Genomic DNA, 23150 nt, shown 5'->3' with positions numbered 1-23150 from the left:
TATCTCTGTTTTTATACTGTTATTGGGGACTGTGCTTGAGCTTGACTTTCAAGAACTACACTGCTGATTGTGTCACACCTCCATTTTTGTTTTTTTGCTGGTTAAATGGAGAAACGAGTCTCTGGGATTTGTCTGCTCGGTCTGGCACCAAACTAAGATCTTGAGATCCCAGCTACCTAAATATAGATTATAGATGTGAGTTTAGGATTTAATATTTTTAAACTTCATTATAAAATGCATTATAGAGAACTGACCTGATTTGGAACCATTTTGAACATATCCTTTTACTTGTGTCTTCCTTTGGTAAAATGGTCATAGTACACCATGGTCAAGTATACCATGGATCATTAGTATATGCAGCATATAAGGACATTCCTTTCCCTCTCCAGAGAACCAATTTACTAGTACACTAGAATCTCAAACACATGAGAAGAGTGTACTAATTATCTTTATATACTCATATATACTTATATATATTTTAATATACTAATTACCTTTACCAATCATGTACTTCAGTGATAAGAATGAGTTTGTTTTTCCTCTCCAACCCACAGATACATTGGAAGAATATTGGTTCTCCCACTTTACACCCAGTGACATTTTGTGTAGGTGTCAAAAATATTAGATCACTTCTAGAAAGTAAACAATCCTATAATCAAGACATAGGTAAGAATCATGGTAGGAATGCTCTAATGTCACTGATCTAAACTTAAGCTGTGACCCTGTTCTCTTTTTCTTGGCATTAATTCTGAATCCTAATGTATTCCTATTTTGGAGATAAGAAGTGAAGGCCTACATGCTGTTGAGTGGGTTCGTTGTGTTTTTAATAATTATGGTTTTTACATTTTTAAGTGTAGTTCCATCTTAAATGGCTTAGTAACTACCCATATAATGTCCTTGATTTTGCTTCTACCCACAGAATGTAAAATATTTGCTTGGTCCTTAGAAATTAAGTGTTAAGTCTAGATTAAATTATAATGGGATTTAATTTTACATTGGTGAAAGTTTTCTCACTGATACTATTTCTCTTGTTTGTGAAATATTGCTTTGAAGAAGGAAGAACTTATGTTTTATTCCTAAATTTGTTGATTATGAATTAGGTACTGTTTGAATTTTACAGATGAGACAACTGATGGTCCAGAAAGTTACTATTTAGTAAGTAACCAGACTTTAAACACTGAGAAGAAAACCTCCTAAACCAACCATTCATAGCCTCAGCTTCCTAAAAATACTAATTAGAAATTTTATTTTTGAATATTTCATTAAAGAACACTGAATTTAATCAGTGTTTTTTAGGAGCAGTACTTTGTTTAAAAAAAAAACTATGACAAGTCAGCTTTCTAGAAAGTCTTTATTTTACCATTGTGAATATTTTTTTCCAGTGATCCCAAATGATGTTTAATTTTATATGCCTAATTGGGATCCATTATATACCAAAGTATTCCTTACCTAAAGAAAGAAAAGCAATCAGATACACTGCAATCAGATACACTGCAAGGATCTGGCTTTTTTTTTTTTTTTTTTTTTTTTTTTTTTAATAAAGTATAACCTGTTAATGTCCTGGCCATTTTTTTAAAAAGTTTTTAATGTTCCAGGATGAAGAATTTTCCAACTACTTGCTTACCAAGTTACATTATCATATATAATAACAGCAGTTGTGTTGTAAAAAACTAAAATCAGGTTGGATGTACTTTAGAAAGCTAAAATGAAGCCCAATCGTATTTGATTTTACATATCAAGTGATGGAATAGTATAAGGTTTTACCAAAAGTATAAAAGTAAAAGCTCTTAAAGGTTGATGAAGAACAATTTGTTAAGTAACTGGTGTTGAAAACATGGAATCAATCATAACCTAAAGGAAGCTAATAGTTGTTAGATCTTTTGTTACCTAATTGTTGCAACTTTAAGTATAATGAAATAATTTGACATTTTGAAATCTTTTTTTCTTTAAAGTGGAGCCGATACAAAAAAAAAATCACAAAGTGATGGTTAGGATGTTCAGGTAATTGGTGTATAATATTTTAAAAAACTTTTTAGTCATAAATTTCCTTTAATTGATTTTCTCATTTCTTAGGATTTCATTCTGAGGTTTTACCTGTTGAGTGAATTGAAGGTTTTATAATTTAGTAATACTGGATTTCATGTCATTTTCAAGATGAAAATGGAAATGTAGAGTTTACTTAATTTTCATCTTCTGTAACATCTAAGTCTTCATCATCTTTATCATCGTCATCTGCTTGTTGATCCTTTTTTAGTCGACAAGTGGGTATCTGTTAAGAATAAGCACATTAAAATGTATTAAAATATGTTTTACAGTCATCACATTTACTTCACATTTACTTATAGGAAAAGGCACAAATTTCAAAAGATGTCCAAATGTAATAGTTTTTAATAGTGAATATTTCCTATGGGGGGGTTATATTTTAAAGTTGAAGAGGTCTTCATGTATTATATATGTGACATTACAAACATTTTGAATATATGCAGTAATACTATGAAGGTACAAATAAGCCAAACAATTCTTGGGGTACAAAAGCAGTTCTTGAAGAAGAAACAAAATAGATGGCAAAAACAAAGGTACTTCAAGCAGTGAGATAGATAGTGGGATAGTGATGGAAAAAAGCATGGTGATTTAAATGGAATGAGATCAGGATCTGAATACATCTGCTGTATGTCCTGACTCTTCACTTGTTCAGGACCCTCTCTCTAAGGGTGAGTATAATCTCCTAGAAGACATTTGTCAATGTCTGAAGACACTGGTAATCATCACAATTGTGAATGTGTTTGTGCTATTATCTTGTGGGTAGAGTCTAAGAATTCTGCTCTATATCTTCACAATATACAAGACAGTCTCCCACACCTGAAACCAAGTCAATAGCTCTTAAAAGAAAGCATTCCAAATTTCTGTAATTGTTAGCCAACTCAGGTTTAAATAATCAAAACTTCACATGTAATACTACATTGAATTCATGAGGTGTTGGTACTTTGATTACAGAGAAGAAAATGGGTGCTAATAAATAAAAGTAGGTTTTGAGTTGTTTATTTTAAAATTGAAAATATTTATTTCAAAATTTGAAGACTAGATAGGAAGAGCTATATGAAGAACTATAATACAAGTCCGGGTCCATTTCAGAACTTCTGGACACAGAAAAAAATGAGGACGTTTGTGTTCTAAAAAGCCGAGTTTCTGGATCGATCCATAATCCATTTTTAGTGTAATTTCTTCAGAATTTATGCTGTTCATGTTAGATAACATCTACATTAGCCTTCTCTGTTTTTTACCTGTTTCAAATGTTCTTTCTGTTTAGAGCAGTGTGTAATTATAGTGAAATAACATAAAGTGCATCATTCTACAGAAAATTATGAGGTCATATGACTAAAAGTAAACATCTTTAGTACTAAACAGTTTCAAAGCAGAAGCACAAAATCCTTTAACCAACAGTTTAGCTCACCTGACCTGTTCCAGATACACACTTAGCTGACAGTGATCTCTGAAGAGGTGACTTTGAGTTTGCTCTTACAATATCTAAACGAGATGAATAATCTTGTGGATACAGAGAATTTCGGAAAACCTGTTGCAATGATAAAACAATGTTACAGATATGAACAATAACCAAATGAAGTTCCTTTCACTTAAGATTTAAGTACCACCCCAAGGATAAAACTTGGACTTATTAAGTAACTTTATGAGAAAAAAAAATTAAAATTCCCCCTCTCCCCCGCCAGTCCTGGGGCTTGTACTCAGGGCCTGGACACTGTCCCTGAGCTGCTTTTGCTCAAAGCTAGCACTCTACCACTTGCTTCACAGTGCCACTTCTGGCCTTTTCTGTTTATATGGTACTGAGGAATCAAACTCAGGGCTTTATGCATGCTAGGCAGGCACTCTACCACTAAGCCACATTCCCACCCTAAAAATCGTTTTAAGTTAGAAAAGTGAAGGCTAAGATTCTATATGATGAAAAGATGAAAACAATAGACATAGAAGAAACACTTGTGTTTTTGCCAGGGAATTACAGAAGTCTTGACTAGAATGGCAGCAATGGTTCATACTTTTGGTTCTTTTTTGTTTTGCCTGTCAATTACAAATGTAATGCCACTGCATTACTGCTAAGGAAAAAGTACCTAAGAGTACCCTGCACTCACTACAGTTTATGAATTCCAACCTCATAGGACTAGACTACCATGATTTGTCAGTTCAGTTTCTGGAAAGTGGTATTTTCAAATCTTACTGTCTTAAGCTTCCCTGTTTCTCTTCTCCCATTTCTCTGAACAGATTAATAGGTAAGAGTAACAGGTATATATTCAGTTCCTTCTTCCTCAAAACTTCTCACCCTATTGTTTTGAAAATCATCACCATTCTAATCCTTTTCAGCGTACATTTTTCCTTCATCTTCAACATCAAATGTGGAAACCCGCTTTTTCCCCACAGGTTCCTTCCTTTAGAAAACAAGCATAAGTTTGGTCATTTTTTTAAAAAATTCTATTAGATGTAACTGAAAAACTTCTCAAGCATTCTATTTCATCTCCATTCAACTAATTGGGATTTTACCCTTTTCTAAAGTTGTTCTTGCCAAAATCCATTTTGTCTTCATCTTCCCCAACCCCATTCTAAACCTTTATTCTTCCATGCCATCACTAAACTCTTGCATTAAATATATCTATCTTACTGTTAACTTTAAATATTTCTAAGGCTTCCCCTTAGGTCATTTAAAAATAATGACCCTTAACAAGCTAGTTCTATGTATATTTTATACATTCTTCAGGAAGCGTATTCATGCTCCAGCACTGTCCGGCGAAGTTATAAAATGGTAGTAATGTTTGATATTCCTTATTATCCTTACTGATATTCCTTATGTGTCTAGTATGCATCTGAAATGTAAATCATGTGGATAAGGAACTGAGTAATTTAACGTTAGCTACATAAGCCTAGTAGCTCATATATTGGACAGTGTAGCTCTAAATTCAATTCTACAACGAAAAACATTCCAGCTAGTAGGCCATACTATAACCTTAGGCATCCCTAATTTTTTAAAATTTTAATTTAACTTTATTTTTGTTGGTTGTGGGGCTTGAAGTCTCGGCCTGGGTGCTGTCCCTCAACAATTCAGCTCAAGGTGAGTACTCTACCACCTGAGCCATAGTGCCACTTCTGTGAGACAAGAGTCTCACAGACTTTGTTGCCCTGGCTGGTATCAAACTGCAATCCTCAGATCTCAAGACTCCTGAGTAGCTAAGATTATAGGCGTGAGCCACTGGTGTCTGGCCCTAAATTTTTTTTACCTGAGATACTTCTATTTGAATTTACCGATTATGGACATTAAAAAAATTGTAGCTTCTTTACAGTTAGACTTATTTTACTGAATGCCAAAATATATTCTCTACTGAAAAATCAAACAAACTTGTGGCTCTTGGCTACCAAGAGTCCAAATGCTTTAAGGGATATCAAGCTTATTTATCAGTCTTCACTTCTAGCCTATGTGCAGAACCTACATACAGACCCTCTGTTATATTGTTTTTGTAATCCAGTTCCATAGCTTGGGATAGCAGCAAACTTACTCAAGAGCCAAGTCATGTGATGTCTTTTGTTTTCCTTTGTTCTCTAGTCAATAGCTTCCACTGTGCCCTCAAGAATAGTTATATATCACATATTTTGGGACAATGCTGGGATATTTGAACCTGGCCTCTCAGGCCTGCTGGGCAAACCTCTACCACTTGAGCTGGGCCCCAAATCATTTTTGAGATAGGATTTTTTTGTTTTGGCTTGGGCTGGCCTGAACTTAGTTCTTCTATTCATGCTTCCTGAATAGCTGAGATGCAAAGGTGCCACCACACCCAGTTTATTGGTTGAGATGGAGTTCAGATGGGCTGAACTACGATCCTCCTGATCCAACATATTGTTTTTAATTCATTAATTACCAGTCTCCAACAACTAATCTTGAGTATTGCTAGTGCAAGGAACCCTGTTTCATCTTTGCAACTTCAAAGTAGATGGTGTTAAATGTACTTTTGCAAAATTAATGACACTAATCATAAACTCAGTTCCCATGTTGGGGGGAAAAGGGAGACCCAGACTAAAGGATGGCTCCACATACACATTCCTTTAAACTTAAGAGAACTGAAGAACACAAAAGGAATCAAAGGATAAAGTGTAGGAGATAAAACTTGTAACCTAGGACAATTTAGATATGTGAGCAGGTTATTGAGGGAGGACCAATTTATTTGTGTATGTTTGTATGCGTATTGGAGTTTATACTCAAGACCTCATACTTTTGCTTTGCTTGCTTGGCTGGTGATATTATACCAATTGAGCCATGCCTCCAGCCCAGATTTTTGATGCTGATTTTGGAGGTGAAGGCTCAGACTTTTCTGCCTGGGCTGGCAATGAATGGTGATCCTCCAGATCTCAGTCTCCTGAGTAGCTAGGATTACAGGCATGAGCCACTGCTCAAATTCTGTTTTGAAGCCAGTGTCTTAAAATGCTGGCATCTAGATGTGATATAAAAACTGGATGACTCATTAAGCAACTACTATTTGGAAAGGATCTATTTTTGTTTGAACATCCCTTTTTAAACTTTGCTAGCAAAGATGAAATAAGTTGAAAATAGGTTATATGGAGCTCTTAGGATAAGAATCTAAATCAGTTAAGTATTTCCTAAAATTAAAATTGCAGGAAGAATTTATTGGCAATAATACATTTGCAAAACAATCTAAGATCTCTTCTAGGACTGAATGTCAAGACATGGTATCTCTGAAATGACTGCACAGAAGTGACTTTTGAAGGGGAAAAAGCAGACAAATACTTTTTTATGTAAAGAACAAATAAGGTAAGGTGGTTTATAATTACAACTAGAGTGCTTTAACTGCACGAAGTTTGCTGTTGCTGGAATAAATTTTAGTGGTTCTAATAAAACATGGATTACCTAAAAGGAAAGCAAGTTATTTCTCTGTTCCTCTCAGATTGTTTTCACTTATTGTTTCTAAGAAAATTGTGTTCATAAGATCCTTCCTATTCTTGTGACCTCTTCAATATTACTTCCTTTGATCACACACCTTTATACTTCTCTACTTCACTTGCTGGATGATATAATAACAGTTCAGGCCTATGGTTTTTTGCTCAACAAATGCTTGTCCTGTACCATTTTCAGTATTTAAACACATTGCTCTTCATTTACGACAGCCTGCTACAGGACCTTTGTGTATCTATGCTGTCAACCTCAAAAGTTCTCCATTAAGCTTCTTTGATTTTCAAGACTATTTGGGACCCTCCACATAAACTGGTTGCATTAAAATTTTTTTTAAAAACTACAACAAAATATCTAACTCCTTGGTAGATTTTAAATTCCTGCTTTGACAAAACGAACTACTTTCTCAATTATTATTCTAAGAGCTTGAAGGGACTTTAGTATGGCACATCAAGGGTGTTAGAAAATGGAGAAAGGAAGTACTTGTAAAAGTTATCCCAGTCTTACAGGTAGGGGATCATTTTTAAACCTATCCCCCAATGCAGTGGTGTTTCTTGGAAGAAACAGTTCTTACTACTCATCTAGAACTATATTCCTTGTAGTCTTGTGTAGAGAGCTTTAAAAATATCATTATAGTCAAGACTTCTGGATGGTCTGGTATGTTTTTAATTTCAGTGTGCATCAATTTTCTCACCCAAGTAAGGACTCAATATTAGTAGGTGGATTAAAATAACATAGTTGCAATGAGGAAATCATTTAAGTGTTTGCTATTATACAACTGACATACAAAGGCTTGACCATCTATTTTTAAAAATATGAAAAGGAGTGAAAATTAAGAAACCTTCACCTTAGTATTAATAGGAAGCTTGTTACAGTAAATCAAACTGACAAAATAAAAATGAGAAATTAGAAAAGGTCCAGCTATTTGGATCACACACAATAATTTAAAACATTGCAGTGTTCTGGTTATTTTTACCCATACAAACTAAGCTCTCTTTTAAATATTTTCTATAATAGCAGAAGGACTGAGCTTAGATATGGTCCTACCTCTAAATCTTCATCCTCATCAATCTTTTGTATATTTTGGTAGGCAGCAGTGTAGACTTCTAAAGCTTTGCCATGAAATAACATTTCGATAGTGATAAATTCTGAAAATATATTCTAAAAAAAAAAAAGATTTGAGTTTAAAAAATCATTAGATGAATTTAGTAAATATATTCCCCCCTATAGTCTTGGCATTTTGTGAAAAACCAAAGTAAATGTTTTTCTCTAAGACAATGATAATTAGCTGGGCACCAGTGGCTCATGCCATAATCCTAGCTACTCAGGAGGCTGAGATCTGAGGATTGTGGTTCAAAGCCAACCTGGGCAATAAAGTCCATGAGACTCTTATCTTCAATAAACCACTAGAAAACCAGAAGTGGCTCTGTGGCTCAAGTGTTAGGGTGCTCGCCTTGAGCTGAAGAGTGCAAGGACAGTGCCCAAGTTCAAGCCACACAACCGACAAAAAAAAAAAAGACATGATAATTGAAAAGTTACAAAGATCTTTTAAAGCAAGTCCTTAAAATTATACCAAGTATTTTCTTTTCTCTTTCTTGTCAGTCATGGGACTTGAAGTCAGGACCTGGGTGCTGTTCCTGAGCTCTTTTGCTCAAAGCTAGTACTCTGTTCACTCTGAAACACAGCGCCACTTGCAGTTTTTTGGTAGTTCTCTGCCCTGGCTGGCTATGAACCATGATCCTCAGATCTCAGCCTTCTGAGTAGCTAGGAATACAGGTGTGAGCCACCAGCAAGTTCTTTTAATACCTGCTAATTAACATTTATGATAAAATGACTGTTATTTGGTACTATATACCCTGATACCACAAGCCTATAAGTATTTGAATTAAGTTCTGAAACTTTAATAATTCCAACTGATGTGAGAGAATATTATGCTCTGAGAGACATGTAACTATGGATGATGACCATACTGTTATTCTGTATAGGTTAGAGGCATATAGTATACTGGACTAGCAACTATTATAATAAACAGCACTATGCTAAGATAGATTTTCAGATACCTTAGAGGTTGACTGACTGGGCTAGAACTTTTTTAGGTGTTAGTCTCCCTAAGACAGTTCCTAGAGGAAAGCAATCAGGTGCCCTCAAGGAGTGTGGAAGGTGTTAGTGACAATTAGTTTTAGTGCACAAGCAGTAAGTAAGCTAACTTAGAAAATATTTCTGCTGGGTGCTGGTGGCTCACGCCTGTAATGAATCTGAGGATCATAGTTCAAAGGCCCTGGTAGGAAAGTCCATGAGACTCTTATCTCCAATTAACCTCCAGAAAACCGGAAGTGGCTCTGTGGCTCAAGTGGTAAAGCACTCACCTGGAGCTGAAGAACTGAGGTACAGTGCCCAAGCCCCGAGTTCAAGCCCCATGACCGGGGGGGGGGGGTGGTGGAAAGAAGAGAAAATATTTCTGGTCAACTAGTATTAGTATTAGAGCCTCCATTTGGTTAGTAAGCAAAAAATTGAATGTTTTCTTTTTTTTGTGCCCCCTCAGGTCCTGGCCCAGCTTTTTTGTTCAAAACATTTGGTGCTATACCACTTGGGCCATGCCTGTAGTTCTGACTGAGTGTTAGTTAATTGGGGAAAACAGTCTCTTGGATTTTTCTGCATGAGCTAGCTTCAAACCTCATTTCTCATATTCCAGCCTCCTGAGCAGCTTGATTATAGGTATGAACCACTGTTGATTCACTACCATATTTCTTTTAAAAGCACAATGTTTTAAAACAACATAAAACATACTGAAAGAAAATATGAGCAAATATATATTCTTGAGTATGAAAAAAACCTGTCTGTCATAACACCAAGGTAGAAAACCAAAAAGACCAATCAATATATTTGAAACAAAAATAAATATATTAATATAGTTAAAATACTTACTATATATATTAGTATTATAAGTTGTTATATAAATTACATGAAAATGTGCAACAAGCCTGTTAATATAAGTATATCATGTATTTAGTTATATATAATATATACAAATTATATATTAATATACATTAATGCATTTGAATATCTATTAATAAAAAGGGTTATATTCTCAATATAAAGAAATAATAATATAAACAGAAAAATTCTAATACCCAAGTAGAAGTTAGACAAAGAAATAAATGTATTACTAGATATATGAAACAACACTCACCCTCAATAGTACTGACAATGAAAATTGTGAAAAGAAATGAGATACTGTTTTTTACCCAGCAGATTGGCTGTTACTATTACTAATCATTGCTTCATATATACTCATGAAAAGACTTGTAGAGGCAGAAACTGGCTTGTCCATTGTAGACAGAAGTTTTTAAAGCAGGTATTACAATCTGGTCTCTGATTTATGAATCTAAGAATGCCTACTTATTCCACGAGAATCACTGGATCAGCACAAAGGCAAATATTCATGTTTAATGACAGAATCATCTATGGTTGCAAAAAAAAAAAACTTCGATTTCACCCAATAATAATATTGTAAAATATTATGAAGATATAAGAAAGGAAGATATAGCTCTTTTATTTCTCAACAGGAATATGTCCATGTCATTAATTTTTTTTTTTTTTTTTTGGTTGTAGGGCTTGAACTCTGGGCTTGGGCGTTGTCCCTCAGCTCTTCAGATCAAGGCTAGCGCTCTACCACTTGAGCCACAGCCCCACTTCTGGTTTTCTGAGAGATTTATTGGAGATAAGAGTCTTTATGGTTTCTGAGATGTTTATTGGAGATAGGACTTTCCTGCCTGGGCTGAACTGCGATCCTCAAATATCTCAGTCTCCTGAGTAGCTAGGATTATAGGCAAGAGCCACCGACTCCCAGCTCCATGTCATTAAACTTTTAAGAAATGAAACAGAGTCCTGTTTATTTAAAACTATGGATAATGGTAGTGTTTTCCTAATAGGGTGAGTGCATACAGTGCTTGAGTCCAATGAGATATGTTTGTTATTATTGCAGCTTTGTGTACATGCATAGGAAAAAGTCTGGAAGATAAGCTAAAAAAGTAACACTTTTGAGTGAGGAGAATACTGGATTTTTCTCTATAATTTTATGAAAAACTTGTATTTATAATAAAAATGAAGCAATTAAAATTAAATTTGTGTTTCTTGCTCATGAATCAGCCAGTTTACCCAATGAAAATCCAAACCAAAAATACTGTTTAAGTTTAGGTAGTATTTCTCTTTTTCATGGTAGTGTGAGAGGAATTGTTTTCCTGATTCCTTTCTCAGTCACTTCATTGTTGGTACGTAGAAAAGCCACTGGTTTTTGAATGTTCAGTAGGCGAAGGATAGCTATAATATATAAAATAATATACAGAGCTCAAAACATTGATAATAACCCAATTAATAAATGGACAAGCCGAACAGCCAGTTCTTAGAAAATAAAAAGGCTCATGGATACATGAAGAAATGTTCAATATTCTTAGCCATAAAGGAAATGCAAATCACAATTACACTAAGATTCTGTTTTGCCTCAGTAAAATGACAATTATCAGGAAAACAGCAACAGATGCCCTGAGGATATGGGAAATGGAGGGAAAAGGAACCCTCTTTAACACTGCTGGTAGGAATGTAACTAGTACAATTACTATGGAAATCAATATGGAGTTTCCTCAAAGAACTAAAAATAGATCTATCTTATGACCCTCTATACCACTTGTTGGCAGAGACTTGAGGGAAACTAAATGAATATACAAGAATGATATCTGTATACTACCTGTATTTATTGTAAAAATTCTATAAGATGGTCATAATATTTCAGACCTTTCAAGATGATTAAAAATAAATTTCACTTAAGCCTTTTGAATTCTATGATGCTGCAAAAAGTCTCAAAGCTATAGATATTTTAAAAATTGAGGCAATTAATTTTTGTGGTGGTTCCAAATTATGGTTGGATAAAAGATAGATATTAAAAACATATTAGTGACAATGTATTATAATAAACAGCACAGATGAAAAATACTGATTTATAGAACATTTCTGGATGTGGTACTCTGGGTAAATTACATCTATGCTTAATTTCATAATAACTATCACTTCCACAGGGCTACTACTGATAATAAAAACTTAATGTAATAGTATTGGTGATAAAAGTCTGGCATCTAGTTGAAACTGTAGCCTCTTTACATACTATTGTGTTCATAGGAAAATAACATATTTTTCACTTGTAGTACCTTTTTTCATAAGAATTATGGGCTAAATCAGAAAGTTTCATTTTTCATAAATTTAAATAAAAAATGAGGTTAGAAAACATGTCTTGAGCCTTAACAGTTACTTACTTACCTTGATATCCTTTATTTTCTGCTTTTCAAAATTGTCAATAGTTTCTTCTAAATGACGAGTTGTTCGGGTAGCATCCATTGTAGCTCTCTGTAATTCAGTTTCTGCCTACAAAAGTATTCCCCAACCAGAGATGAAATCAAGTAAGTTTATTGGTAAATATTCAGAGTCCTGGCTTTTTGGCATAACTGTAAATAATTGAACACTTTTACCAGACAGACTAAAATGATCTATAGAATAAAAAATGCATATTAAAGAACTTTAAATTACATGATTAATGATCTCAAAGAAAATAAAATCCTTCCCTTTCTCTAAAGGTATTTTTTTCCTATCTTGGATAATTTATAGTAAAACTTTTTTTTTTTCTCTTTTGTTGGTCATGGGGCCTGAACTCTGGGCCTGGGTACTGTCCCTCAGCTCTTCAGCTCAAGGCTAGCACTCTACCACTTCGCCACAGTGCCACTTTCAGCTTTTTCTGCTTATGTAGTGCTGAGGAATCAAACCCAAGGCCTCATGTATGCAAGGCAAGCATTCTACTACTGAGCCACCTTCCCAGTCCACTAAAAGCATTTTCCATTCTTCTATGCTTCCTCTGTGTCATTTATCATAATTTTTCTTCTAGCTCCCCTTTTCCTCATTCTTCTCCAAAGAAAGGGATTATGATTTAACAATTATTTTAATGATCTCCAACATCCCAATCTATAAAATACAATAAAGCCTATTTCAAAGGAAAAAAGTTTTATCTCTTATTGTGTGGATTAAACAAAACAATCTTTGTGAAGGGCTGAGAGGAGCAGACAGGAGAAAGAGCTATAGAGATCAGTTTTCATGACTGAAAATTACTTATTTTCTGTCGGTTGTGGGGCTTGGACTCTGGGCCTGGGCACTGTCCCTCAGCTTTTCAGCTCAAGGCTAGTGCTCTACCTACCACTTGAGCCACAGCGCCATTTCCCATTTTCTGGTGGTTAACTGGAGATAAAAGTTTCACGCACTTTCCTGCCTTGGCTGGCTTTGAACCTCGATCCTCAGCTCTCAGCCTCCTGAGTAGCTACATTTACAGGTGTGAGCCACCAGCACCCGGCCTTGAAAATTAATTTTTTAAATCATTACAACATTGAAGTACTTGAGACTAGCAAATACATAACTGAAGTCACTTCCTTTTTTTTTTTTTTTGCCAGTCCTAGGGCTTGAACTCTGGGCCTAAGCACTGTCCCTGAGCTTTTTGCTCAAGGCTAGCACTCTACCACTTGAGTCACAGTGCCACTTCTGGCTTTTTCTGTTTATGTGGTACCCAGAGCTTATGCATGGTAGGCAAGCATTCTACCACTAAGCCAGATTCCCAGCCCTTACTTCCTTTTAATGGTTCTTCAAAAGCATAGAAAAATGTTAATGCTTCTAAGTTGGCTGACCTAGACCTCAACAATTGTAGTGCTTCAATCTCCTGAATGCAGGGATTACAAGAGTGTACCATCACATCTGGCTACATTTAATACTTCTATATTATTCTTACCAAGTAGAGTTATATATTACAAACATTTCAGCATGAGATTCTACTATGGATTCTTACAAGCCAACCATATGTTTTTATTCAGTTTATGGCTTTACACACACACACACACACACACACACACACACACACACACACGCACGCAAGTTTTGATCTACACATGCTAATGTATTTATACTATTTAGATTTGTGCTGTGCAATCCATATGGTAGTCACTAGTCACAAATGACTATTTACATTTAAATTAGAAAAAATGTAAAAACTGGTTCATAGGTTACTCTAATTGAATCTCAAGAACGAAACAGTTATATACAGTAGCTGTTGGACTACTTAGTGCAGAACATTTCCAATTTATTCATATATTTCTCTTTAAACTTACCCTTCAAACAATAGTTGCACTAAACATTAGAATGCTTTCTTAAGTAGTAACAGATTGTAAAAGCCCAATTTTCTGATAAAATTAATTCCAAAAAAATGTTTTCTTCTTTATGCTATTATTATACTTGATCGAAATGTCATCATTCAATAATTGTGGGGAAAATTACATTCAAAGTTCTAAAAAAAAGTTCTGCAACATGTAATAATTCTAGCATTTGGCCACTGCATTCTTTGCCAAGGAATATATAAATTGAAACAAGTGAAAGGGTTTACTATTAGGATCCATGTCTTGACACACCATTTTATTGCCCACCTGTGACTGAAATTTTTCATAAAGGAAAAAATGCATTTCAAATAGAATAACTTTTTCAATAAATTAAAATCTTATACCTTTATAGAATTATATACTCTTACAATTAGCTTAAGCACCCAATTTCAAGATACTAAATACATATATATTCGATTATATCTATTTTATGGACTTGGAATTCTTTATATAAGGAGTCCAAATGTAAAATAGAACAGATAAGCTCATTCAGATAAGAATGTTTATTATGTAAAATTTCATTTATGTGATGTCTGCTCACCTTTTGCAAAGACAGTTCAAGCAGACTGCCTTTTTTTTTTTTTGGGTCCGGTCATGGGGCCTGAACTCTGGGCCTGGGCGCTGTCCCTCAGCTCTTCAGCTCAAGGCTAGCACTCTACCACTTGAGCCACAGCGCCATTTCTGGCTTTTTTCTTTTTGCTTATGTGGTGCTGAGGAATCGAACCCAGGGCCTCTGGCATGCAAGGCATGCGCTCTACCACTGAGCCACCTTCCCAGCCGACTGCCTTCTAATTGTTGTTTGACTATTTGTTTTTGACTCTTCCCTCGTTTATTGATATTTTAATTTTAAATTTGTAAACACACACAGAGTTGGCTAACATAGTAAAGCCTGGGGAAGCAGAAGCTACAATTGGGGTTCTATTTATCTTAACCTTTTATCACCCTCTGGCAACTTTATTTCTGGAAGTTTGAAATCCCTTTGTATAAGCACAGCAATTTACCCAGTCACATAGCTAGTTTTAGCAAAGAGCATATGGATTTCTAGTATTTCTTCATTTTACTGAAAACTCTTCAGAACTTTAGAATGCACCAATATGGGTAACAACTGGTATTAACTAAAATTTTAAGATATAGCTCAATGAATGCAGTTATCAGTATATTCAATGGAATTAGGGGGTTTCAAATGAGTTATAAAATGGGAACAGAACTGGTGCTAGAAAACAAGAAAGCAAGGGATATGATGACATCCAAAAGGAAATGTTCTTTGCCTGACTTAGACAACTGTAACCCTTTGCTTTTAGCATTTTCAAAAAAAAAAAAGGCTGGTCCTTTTCAAACTGTTACAAGAAGCTTGTTCAGAAGTCACCTTGGGCTCTCCTTAGGGGTAAGGAGGTAGAACCCTAAAGATTCCTTTTCTTCAACCAGAGGGACTCTATTTAAGTTTGTATATTGAACTTTAACATATTTCTGAATAAGCAGTTGAATTTTAAGGCTCTTTCTTAGTAAAAATATATGCTATATTTTCTGATTTCAGATCGTCAGAATCCCCAAGTTGTAGACATCTTGACCAAGTGAGCAAGTCAGTTGACCTCTATAATCTCTGGTTGTTGTATTTATTTCCCCCTAGTGAGCCCAGACAGGTTCCACATATGTTATAGCATGTCCTCCACAGCAGTGCTTCTAACAAGCATCACAGAAGTCTTTGTCTTAAAAATACCTTTCTTTCTGTATTGTGCCAAAATGAATATTCAGTTACCAACTGATCAAGCAAGATGTTACATTCTACCTGCTTTTACACACCTCTGTCACTAGGAAAAAACAATTTTTATCTCTGGCTTAATTCTTAACTAATTTGGCTTGTGCCTGAGGGAGATTTCTGTGTCAGTCATGAATTTTCCAGCATTCTCTGGTTTGCCTGATTAAAAAAAAAAACACAACAGACTATAATTTCCAGTTTGAGGTTTTAAGTCTCAATAATTGTCTAGATGTTTCTGTCCCAGCCTCCGATAGGCATTCCTAGTCTTATAGCTGCCCATTTTTGTTTAGTATGAGGTTGGGCTTATATACCTTTGGTCCACAGGAAGAAGGACCTGACAACTGGTCCAGCCCCCAAATCACTGCTCAAGGGTTCCCTTCAGGAATGGAGGTGTTCTGGAACCTCAAATGCCCCCAAAGAGCCACTCCTCATATGTGGTTTCTGGCTGAGCTGGGTAGTTAACAACCTTAAGGAAGTAGGAAGGAGATACATGTAAGGAAGAAAAAGAGGGAAAAAGAGGTAGCAGGGATACGTTAGTGCTTTCTATGCAGTCCTCGCTGCTAACACTTAGCAACTATTCTATATTTTTGTTAGCCATGAACAAGGCACATTCTAGTTTAAGAGCTTGTTGTGTTTACCAAAAGAACCTTATTATAGTAGATATTCCTATTTGGGTCCCTTTGTGCTCTTTCTGGACTTCGTTATACTCAAGTCTACCTTTGAGATTTTTTTTAGCCCAAAATTATAACTGGTTTCATGTGAGTTTCTTTTTAGAGAATGAAGGGAATTATTGTGGGATTTATTTCCTTTTCTCAAAAATACAGCAGTGGGCATTAATACATTAGTACTAATGGAAGGTCCTTAATTTTATAATTAATATTTGGTTAGCTACCATGTGAAAAAAAATGTCACTTTTGAACTTACTCTGCAAATGTTTGTATTTATGAGTGGATTTTTTTGGAAAATTTATTGGAAAAAGAATACAAGGATATTGTATTACATAGGATAATCGCTTTATGATTACCTAACTTCCATAGGAAGGATTCCTATGTATTGCATACCTTAACATTTTTTAAGACAAAAATTCAAAGGATACAATTACATGACGATCAGATGGGTTTCGTTGACGTGTTCTTTCTAACTGAGTTAACTGTTTAGCTTCTCGATTCCTTGCTGTTAATGTTGCTTTGAGGTCCTCCTGAAAATAGCATTATTTTAAAATAAAATGTCTGATTTAAGAAATATAGTCTGTTTTAAGAATGGAAAAATGTCTTTTTTGATGTAGGCATCATACTGTGTATGCATGCATGTGTATATGTATGTATGAGAGATTATTTCTTTAGCCATCTCTCAAATGAGACAATTTCAACTTACAACCATAAAAATATATACATATAATTTGATTATAGTGATGGTTACATTTGGATTTTTTTTTTCCTGTGATAGGGCCTCACTTGTAGTTCAGGCTGGCCCTGAACTCTCAATATTGCCTCGGCCTCCTAAAATAAATAACAAGCATATACCACTATACTTGTCATACTCATTTAAAAATCTCATTAGCTGCTTTAGAATAAAAATATAGACATAATCACTTATTAAGATAACTTGTTTAAGCCGGGCGCTGGTGGCTCACGCCTGTAATCCTAGCTACTCAGGAGGCTGAGATCTGAGGATCGTGGTTCAAAGCCAGCCCGGGCAGGAGAGACCGTGAGACTCCTATCTCCAATAAACCACCAGAAAACCGGAAGTGGCGCTGTAGCTCAAGTGGTAGAGCGCTCGCCTTGAGCTGAAGAGCTGAGGGACAGCGCCCAGGCCCAGAGTTCAAGCCCCACGACCGACCAAAAAAAAAAAAAAAAAAAAAAAAAAGATAACTTGTTTACTATAAATATTAGATATTTAAAATTTAAATAGTAATATTCTTGCTGCTACAGAAATATACTACTAACTCTACTAAAAAATTTCATTATTCTCAATGATGCAAGAAACTGTCTTTCAGTGCTATGTAAAAAAATTGCTATATGTTACTTTATAATTTTTATTGAAACTATAGTTGGAAAACTCACAATCAACCAGAATACTAATAATGACATAAAAAAATGGATTTACTTACCCGTTTCATTTTTACAATGGTTCCATAAGCTTTCAAAGGTTCAACTACTTTGGCTTCAAGTCTTTCTACCTATTGGAAATTATTATAAAATATAACTGAAAAGAAAGAGATATCAAAACTTAAATACTGAAATAAAACCTGTGTTGTTTAACCTGAAATAATTACTGTTCATATTTTAAAAAATTTCAAATTAAAATGACACTGCTTAAGACATTATGAGTTAACAGATTATCACCAGAAATTCATAAGACTCACAATCTAAACTCAAACACATTTGAAAACTTAAGCTACGCAGTAACATTAAAAACATAAAAGATGGGGCTGGGAAGGTAGCTTAGTGGTAGAATGCTTGCCTAGAATGCATGAAGCCCTGGGTTTGATCTCAGTACTACATAAAGTGGCTCAGGTGGTAATTGTACCACTTTCTAGCCTTGAGCAAAAGAAGCTCAGGGAGGGCTGGGAAGGTGGCTCAGTGGTAGAGCGCTTGCCTTGCATGCCTAAGGCCCTGGGTTTGATTCCTCAGCACCACATAAGTAAAAAGAAAAAAGCCGGAAGTGGCGCTGTGGCTCAAGTGGTAGAGTGCTAGCCTTGAGCTGAAGAGCTGAGGGACAGCGCCCAGGCCCACAGTTCAGGCCCCACAACTGGACCAAAAAAAAAAAAAAAAAAAGAAGCTCAGGGACAGTGCCCAGGCTCTGAGTTCAAGCCCCAGGACTGGCCAAAAACAAACAAAAATCAGAAAAGAAAGCTGGGCACTGATAATACCTTATATTCAGGAGGCTGAGATCTGGAGGATTGTATTTTGAAGCCAGCCTGAGCAGTAAAGTCTAAGAGATGCTTATCTCCAACTAACCAGAAAAACGGTTGGTGGCTAAAGTGATAGAGTGCCAGCTGAGCAAGCAAGCAGCCCGGATACAAACCCTAGCTGCAACAACAAAAAAGCATTTGGCATCAAATATGATGAGGAGCTCATCCTTGCTACAAAATTCTTTTTTCTTTTTTTTGTCAGTCATGGGGCCTGAACTCTGGGCCTTGGGCGCTGTCCCTCAGCATTTCAGCACAAGGCTAGCACTGTACTCCTTGAGCCATAGTACCACTTCTGGCTTTTGCTGCTTATGTGGTGCTGAGGAATCAGACCCAGAGCCTCATGCATGCAAGGCAAGCACTCTACCACCGAGCCACCTTCCCAGCCCGACAAAGTATTAGTTTTTTAGTAAGTTTTAAGACAACTCAAATTTTAAGGCAGCCACCATTTTCAACATATTGACCACAGTGTCAGATACTGTGTATGAACTGTAATAGCTCAACCTTCTAGGGAGATTAAAGTTGAAAGATATGGCATACTGGAAACATTAAAAAAAAAGAAACACTATCCAAAAGTAAAAAGCTTCAGATTGTTTCAACCATACGATTTTTCTTTGCATCACCGCTAAGTTGTAAAAGCTTAAAGGTGGTTAGTGTTATTGATCTCTCAAACTGTATGGCTGACCTTTTTTTATAATTCATAAAGGATCATAGAAGACACTGAAGAGCTTTTTTTTTTAAGGCAAGTACATATTTAAGTATAGCATAAGAAAAACAACTTTAGACATTAACTTTTTTCCAGGACAAGTAATAAATATGAAGACATATTGCTTAACATGAATAGGTGGTATTTTTAAGCAAGAAAAAAACTTTTAAAATGACACATATTTACACAGTCAATGAGTACATTCATTTCATATTAGTTTTTAGTTTTTGTAAACAAAATGTTGTATGGATGCTTCCTTTTAAAAGGTTGTAGGGCTATGAAAAAAAATCAAGTTCCCATCAAGCACTTAAAATAGTTGGAAGGGACTGGGAAGGTGGCTCAGTGGTAGAGTGCTTGCCTCACATGCATGAGGCCCTGGGTTCGATTCCTCAGCACCACATAAACAGAAAAAGCCAGAAGTGGCACTGTGGCTCAAGTGGTAGAACACTAGCCTTGAGCTGAAGAGCTCAGGGACAGTGCCCAGGCCCAGAGTTCAAAGCCCCACAATCAACAAAAACAAAAAATAGTTGGAAGCCTAAAGTCAAAATCATAAATATCCAGTAGGATGCAGTCTATACCACTAATAATCCATATGCTGATTTCCAGTGTAAGGGTTATTCAAAATTTTTCAGTTCTACCTTTCATTGCCTACCTTTTGTCATTGTTCATTAGCACTGCACCATTTGGTAAGCAAGAGAAATAAAAGAACAAAAATGTAAATCAAGTTGCTTTGCTATTTGATAAATAGCATAAAAGTTTTCTAAAGGAGGGGCTGGTTTGGAGATATAGCTTAAGTTCAAAACCTAGTGCTGCCAAAAAACTTTTCTAGAAGGGCTAAATTATTTGACTGAAAATTTAGAATTATCTGTGAATATAAATTAGTTTTGAGACTCTCCAGTTATATATAACTGAGAACTGCTTATTATAGAAGATTACATTTTTTCCAAAATGTAATCAAGTATGATTAATAGCTGCTCAAATTTTTGTTTGCATTAGAAGTGATGGTTTCAAAGATTAATATTCTTATTTTACTTTTTGATAGTTAACATTTATGTTTTCAGCCTTAAAAGAACCAAAAGACAGGAGTAGGAATGTGGCTTAGTGGTAGAGTGCTTGTCTAGCATGCATGAAGTCCTGGGTTCAATTCCTTAATACCACATAAATAGAAAAAGCCAGAAGTAGCACTGTGGCTCAAGTGGTAGAGTGCTAGCCTTGAGCAAAAGAAGCTCAGGCATAGCACTCAGTCCAGAGTTCAAGCCCCAGAACAGGCAAAAACAAAACAAAACAACCCAAAGTCGAGATGATTGAAGTACAAAAAAAGTAATGGAATTTAAAATGATGTAATGCTTTCGATGGGTGTGGTAGTACAGGCCTGTATTCCCAGTACTCTGGAAGCAGGGGCTGGAAGATGGCATGTTTGGCACCACCCTAAGATTACATAGTGAGATCCTGATTAAAAACAAAACAAAAACTGGTATTTCATCCCTTGTCACACAAAAAATACAACCCGACCTTACCTCACAAGGTCTCACTAGCAGTTTGCCTCATGATATAAATAAGCTTCCCCAGTGGTCAAATTTCCAGAGCATCAGCAATATCTTATTAACCCATGTATTCATAATATTACCATTCTTAACATTTTCCATCTGGTATATAGACCCAAGCAAGGCACAAGACACGCTTCTGTTCTTTGTAAGTATAAATGCCAAATGAAGTGGGCTAATTTTAAGACTTCAAAAGATGCCCCAAGCCCAGCACCAGTGGCTTACGCCTGTTATCCTAGCTATTCAGGAGGCTGAGATCTGAGGACTGCCGTTCAGAGCTGGCCCTGGCAGGTAACTCCGTAATTCTTATCTCCAATCAACTCTGAAAAATCTGGAAGTGGTGCATTGGCTCAAGCAGTGCTGTAGAGCACTAGCTTTGAGCAAAAGAAGCCAGGGGATAGAGCCCTGGCCTAGAGTTCAAGCCCCGGGGGTGGGGGGAGAGGAGGGAAGAAGTCGCCCTAAAGTTTAGAAATAGCAAGATAAATCACAAAAGGTTTCCCTCCAATAGGCATTAGGTTACTGACAAGAAAATTCCAAGTTTATTACTGTGGATTAACCCCTATGGTTAGGTAGATTCAGCCCACTACTTAAGTGGCGTGCCCTCACTCCATACCTCAGCTTGGCGATAATCCTGAAGTTTGGCAAACTCATCAGCAAAGTTTTTCAGGCCTTGCTTTAGGTTTGGGGTCTCTGTAGAGGCATACACGTTGATTTCATTCACTAGGAGGTCTGCTTTGTCTCGCAGTCTGGCAGTTTTCCGCACATAAGCAGCAAAGATTTGGCACAGCTCTCCAAAATGTTTCTCCACATTTGTGACAGCATCTTGCAGTTGTCTGGTTTGAGCGTCCCTAGAGAAAAAGGTGACACAAAAAGCAAAACATTCTCCTTAGGGATGAGATGGCTGCACGTTCATCTAGGCAAGCAAACGATCAGGCTGTCTGCATGCAAAACCTCCCAAAGATCCTCATCTCTAGGAGAGAGCACTGGCCTCCTCCAGGACCCCATTCAGGCCTGGCCTCGGGATGCGGGCCCCGCAGGCCCAGGCCGAGGCCCGGGGTGGGCCTCCCCGCGGAGGGATGGCGGCTGCTGGGCGCTGCGCCGCCCGGGCGTCCGCTACCTCCAGACTTACGGAGCGCCCCGGGCGGTGTGGGTCGGGCAGCCGGCTGGGCCCGGGCTCTCTCGGCTGCGGCACTCACTGCACCCCGGGGAGGTAGGCCCCAGGGCGCAGTGGGCTCCGAGCAGCCTCCAGCTCAGGGTCGGAACCGGCCGCCGCGGCCTAGGGGGAGAGGGGCGTAGAGGCTCCGCTTCGCCTACCCCAGCCCTCGCCTCGCGTGGGGGCGGCCCTGGGCGGCTAGGCCCCGGCTGTTACCGGCTTTCCAAGCTGCGCCTCAACATCTTGCCGCGCGCACCGCCGGGGGACCCTGGGGCTTGGAGCCCAACCACCGGCGCTCGGAGACGACCCGGCGCGCGCCACGGCGCGACCCGCCGCTGCCGGGAGCCGGGGAGTCTGGCCCGCGCGCCGCCGCGGAGCCCGCCCGGGAGTTTCTATGGAGACGCGGCGCGCGCTCCCGCAGCCGCGGCGCGTGCCCTGCCAGCGCGCGGGAAGGGCGGCCAGGCGAGGGCGAGGACGCGGCCACCGCTGCGGACCGCGGGAGGGGAGCCGGTGGGCTTTCCCGCCTTCGGTTCGCGCGGCCCCGAGCCTGACGCCCAGTCGCCGCCTGTCCTTCCAGGGGTCGGTGAGCCTAGCCGGGAAAGCCAGTCCGCCCGCGGGGGGCGCCGGCGCAGCCTCTGTCGGGGTGGAGCGCCGTACGCGCCCGAGAAGAACACGAAACAAAGGAGCTGGGCTTCCCACCTCATGTTTTACTGCTCGCTCCTTCGGCCGGCTTTTATTGTGGGAAGGGTTGTGTGGGAAAGTGAGGCGCTGGGAATGATAGGCCCGAAGCAGGCTTCCCGTCCTGCAGGCCCGAGCGCACCGACGCGCCCGCGGCCGCCACGCGTGCCACCGTGAGGTCACAAGCGCCAGCCTTCCCGGTT

At 37.7% G+C, this 23150-nt stretch overlaps 1 protein-coding gene across 4 annotated transcripts; it reads right to left on the bottom strand.

Moving 5' to 3' along the window:
- Positions 1–1506: 1506 nt before the first annotated feature.
- On the bottom strand, positions 1507–23110 carry Cibar1 (CBY1 interacting BAR domain containing 1). Of its 4 annotated transcripts, XM_069991057.1 has the most exons (9): positions 22486–22635; positions 21730–21964; positions 18066–18134; positions 17052–17153; positions 14467–14472; positions 12272–12376; positions 8009–8122; positions 3452–3571; positions 1507–2269 (listed from the first exon to the last, which is right to left on the bottom strand). In XM_069991057.1, exons 1-9 carry the CDS (start codon positions 22509–22511, stop codon positions 2180–2182), a joined length of 867 nt encoding a protein of 288 aa, XP_069847158.1. In that variant the 5' UTR covers positions 22512–22635; the 3' UTR covers positions 1507–2179. The 4 variants fall into 4 exon arrangements, with proteins under 4 accessions (XP_069847158.1, XP_069847159.1, XP_069847156.1 ...); XM_069991058.1 differs by lacking the exon at positions 14467–14472 and having other exon boundaries at positions 17058–17153; XM_069991055.1 differs by lacking the exons at positions 14467–14472; positions 17052–17153; positions 22486–22635 and adding an exon at positions 22969–23110.
- Between the last annotated feature and the right edge of the window lie 40 nt (positions 23111–23150).

The sequence above is a fragment of the Dipodomys merriami genome, unplaced genomic scaffold (genome assembly GCF_024711535.1).
Source record: "Dipodomys merriami isolate MVZ:Mamm:240054 unplaced genomic scaffold, mDipMer1.0.p SCAF_4, whole genome shotgun sequence".
Taxonomy (NCBI): Eukaryota; Metazoa; Chordata; class Mammalia; order Rodentia; family Heteromyidae; genus Dipodomys; species Dipodomys merriami.
This window is presented reverse-complemented; position numbering and strand designations above follow the sequence as displayed.